At 35.3% G+C, this 3,749-nt stretch overlaps 1 protein-coding gene across 1 annotated transcript in view; it reads right to left on the bottom strand.

Moving 5' to 3' along the window:
• Positions 1-416: 416 nt before the first annotated feature.
• The window catches only part of LOC119578683 (eEF1A lysine and N-terminal methyltransferase-like), an 8,679-nt gene continuing 5,346 nt past the window's right edge, over positions 417-3,749 (bottom strand). Inside the window, exons 8-13 of the mRNA XM_037926256.1 lie at positions 3,478-3,664; positions 3,098-3,278; positions 2,636-2,808; positions 1,675-1,810; positions 1,125-1,253; positions 417-736 (exon numbers count right to left, since the gene is read on the bottom strand). Of these exons, the coding sequence (XP_037782184.1) occupies positions 462-736; positions 1,125-1,253; positions 1,675-1,810; positions 2,636-2,808; positions 3,098-3,278; positions 3,478-3,664 (1,081 nt within the window). The 3' untranslated portion in view covers positions 417-461. The remainder of the gene's footprint in view (positions 737-1,124; positions 1,254-1,674; positions 1,811-2,635; positions 2,809-3,097; positions 3,279-3,477; positions 3,665-3,749) is intronic.

Here is a 3,749-nt window from a genome sequence, read left to right on the forward strand (position 1 = left end):
ACCCCTGTTAGATGGAATGGTCAGTGTAATTAATGTAAGCTTCAGATACTGCATGATATTGTTTTTCAATAAGGGTTGGACAACTGACTATATTAGTAGTGCATAGCCAATGGCCTTAAGGTATGCAAATCAAATTGGCACAGTACAGTGTTGCTAATAATGTACGGGGACCTAACAGCAGATGGTCTTCTTGAGTGTACAATGTCCCTAAAAACTAGCCTTGTCTTATTGGCTCATTGGTAAAACACAAGAAACATGCTTTCCTTAATCATTGAGCATAATGTTACCATTATACCATTACATATAAAGTGTGTACATATATACTTGTAAAACTGATATTTCAGATACTTCCAAGAAGTTTGTGATGTACTCACAAATACCTACAAGACACGGGAAATTCGAGAAAGAAAACACAATATTGTTATACTTTTATGCTTTCATATATAAATCAAAATTAAGTGTTACAAAATACTCAAGTTCTGGCAAACTTCAGAGGTGTTAATGACATCCTCTTTAGTTTTCTGACATTGCTTAAGAGACTTGTTAATCTCTCTAAGTCCTTTTTCAAAATCTGACTTCAAGTTAGCCTGCTGTGAAGACAGAGAGCAGAAGAGGACACAGTTTACTTCCTCTGGGATTTGTTGACAAAGGACTGATGGAAACAGAGATTTTATATCACTAATTACCGCTGCTTTTAATTTTTCATCACGGCATACCAGGTTGAGAATCAGCAGCCCTGAAAACATTTTGAAACTTGGTTAAAATCAAGGTATTTAATCCATAATAACTCCCCCTCTTTTCATAATTTAATGTAAATAGGTATAGTAATGTGCATTTCTTTTAATCAGAATATTAATTTTGAAATGCTGTGGATTATATTTTTTGTTTTTCTGTTTTCTAATCAGAAGTACTGACATAAAATAAATGGACTTGAAGATGCCTCCCCTTTCTACAGCAAAGAAATTTAACTTGTCAAAACTCACTCTTGCCAGTTTTTCTTTCTCTTAAATACTACCTTGATTTGATCAACATTTTCCTATTTTTTATTGTTTTATCATGAATCTCAGTGGACAATCAATGTATCTGCACTGGAAAAATGCGACACGGAATTAAACAAAACCTACCTCTGTCTGTGAGGCAACTTGCCACCTTCTCCAAGAATGATCTTTCAACAAAATCTCTTGGAGGACAACTCATGCCAACACTGGAATCCTTGGAGTCTACATCGAAGAGAACTACACTAAACTTTGTACCTTTGGGATGAAAGAGAAAGGTTTTACAATAAATATACACATACGAAGAACAAAAAAATTACAAGACATTAATTGCTCATATGGTATCAAGATTTATTCATTCTAAGTGGTGCCTTAAAAATTATTTCTCTGATGGCTTTTATTGCAGTTATCTTCAGGCTAAAGTGCCCCCAAAAGCTAAAGCATAATCACCATATATTTAGCCCAATTTTTATTTATTTTACTTTTTTTTCTCTCTTTTTTGTCTCTTACATTTCAGGTATTCAAACCATGATTCTTCAATTTTGATTATGGGATGATTCCTTAAGGGTATCTATAAATGTACAAATTGCTTCCATAAAACTATGAAAACTAAATAAAAACAAAAAGAAAACCAGAAGCAAATTTTCCTTTACTTTTACCAGATCTCAACTTCACGTACCTTCTTCTGCCTTCCTGGCAATGTAATCAAGTCCATTGCCAACTTCCACCTTCAGCCTAGAGTCAGGCACAAAACCAAACCACTCTTTCGCAACTTCCACCATCGATGGGTCAAGTTCTACAGCTGTAAGCGTTACCTGCAATGAATAAAGAAGCACAAAGATATAAAAAGATCCACATTACAGTATTGCAAAAACAAACTGCTAAAATAAAACAAAAATGAAAAAAGGAAAAAAAATACTTCCATTCAACTGTTAATCCTGAGGGACCTACCTTTTCCTCCTGACAGTCTGCAGGGAGGTTTTCAAATTAGCTGCAGTTCAGTATATATTTTCCAGTCAGTCATTCACTATCTATCTACTATAGATCTATTAATATATCATCATCATCATGCACACTTTCAAACTTACAGATAAATGCAAGGTACTTACAAAGAAAGGTAGCATCACTAGATAGTTGAACCCAAAAAATGAAGTTAACTTTTTCCCTATAGTATTATGGTCTTTTTATGGTATGGAACACTATTAGCATAGAAAAAGGGTGGGAATTCTTGCTTGACTTTTGGTATTTATAACAAGAGCAATTGAAGTTTACAAATAATAATTTATCTGGTATCCCAGTGCATCCTCAATGGCTTAACATGATGGCATCATATAGCTCAGCCTCCTTTTCACTCCTGTTAATCAATGTGATAGACTGTGAAGTATTTCCTCAGTACATTTTCTTCTTATTTATTTCTATAACAAAAATTATTTTAAAAATTACCAAAAGACTGGAAAAATAAAGAAACCCTATAAAAATCTGCAATGAACGCTGATAAAGGGGCATGCCTTGCTTGGCAGTGGCTAACTATGATTTCCATGAAGACAGAGTGGTGCTACCTGTTTTAAAAGAATATGAGACAGGTAGCAAGGTAGAAGGAGTGGTGCTACCTTGGCTAAATGAGCACTAAAAGCCCCTACCTTGGGAATATACTTGTGGATATACGTGGCCAAGGGTCCTCCACCCAGACCAACCAGCAGGACGTCTCCGGAAGGAATCAGGCCCAGACCTCCAACCATGGCCAGATGATGCTCACACGACAGGTAAGAATAGTCTATTGTTAATTTCTCCTTCTTCTTCTTTTTGTCTTTAACTGCAAAAATTATGATCATATTACTTATTATTATTATTCTAATTCCTATCTATTTAATGTATGAATTATGTATATACTGCAGTAAGAACATATAGATTTAATAATACCTATGACAATATTAATGCAAATAATAAAAACAGTGGCAATACCTGTAGATAAAAGATTCATAATAAAATAATAAATAATAATAACAATAAGATGCAATAGAAATTATACCTACATACAGAGACCAAATATCTAATAGTTTCCTTATCATGCACATTTTAATTAAAATAACATGAATACGCACCAACCAACAATTTGGCTTCTGACTGTATAACATTCTGGTTGGCCAAGAAAATGAGTCGTCTTAGTTTAGCTGCTTCCGGGGGATGGACGTCCTCGACCACATAGTCACCAGAAAACTGACTGCGGCCTCTTATGCGCTCTTCTCTGTGTCCTAGATCTTCACCCACTGACAGGAAAGGGACCTGTAAAGTTTGTTCTTGTATTTGAGAAGAAAGCAACATTCTTTCTCTTACTTTCTTTCTCTCTCTCTGCTGTATATATGATTACAATGAAAAAAAAGAAGAAAAAAAAAAAAAGACGACTAGAGGTATTCCTACAGATAAATACAAGTAACGCTGATCATCTCTCTCTCACCCTCGTGATTACTCAAAGGCAGCTCACCTTGGTATGTGCTGGTAATTTTGACGGAGCAAGCTCCATAACTTTTGCGGAAAGTTCATCTTGTATCGCCTTTAGGTTGTCGTACGTCTGGTCTCTGGCTAAGTGAACAACTATGAGCCGTGATGCACCAGCACTCTCTGCCAACTTTTCTCTTCCACTTGCAGTCCCAAACATCCATTCCTGTTCTCTATAAGTGCATTTACATTAGATATTACAGATGCAAAGGCTTCTGACTCATACGTAGGTCTTATGTCAGCATTATGCTTTAAATC

This window comes from Penaeus monodon, chromosome 11, assembly GCF_015228065.2.
Source record: "Penaeus monodon isolate SGIC_2016 chromosome 11, NSTDA_Pmon_1, whole genome shotgun sequence".
NCBI lineage: Eukaryota > Metazoa > Arthropoda > Malacostraca > Decapoda > Penaeidae > Penaeus > Penaeus monodon.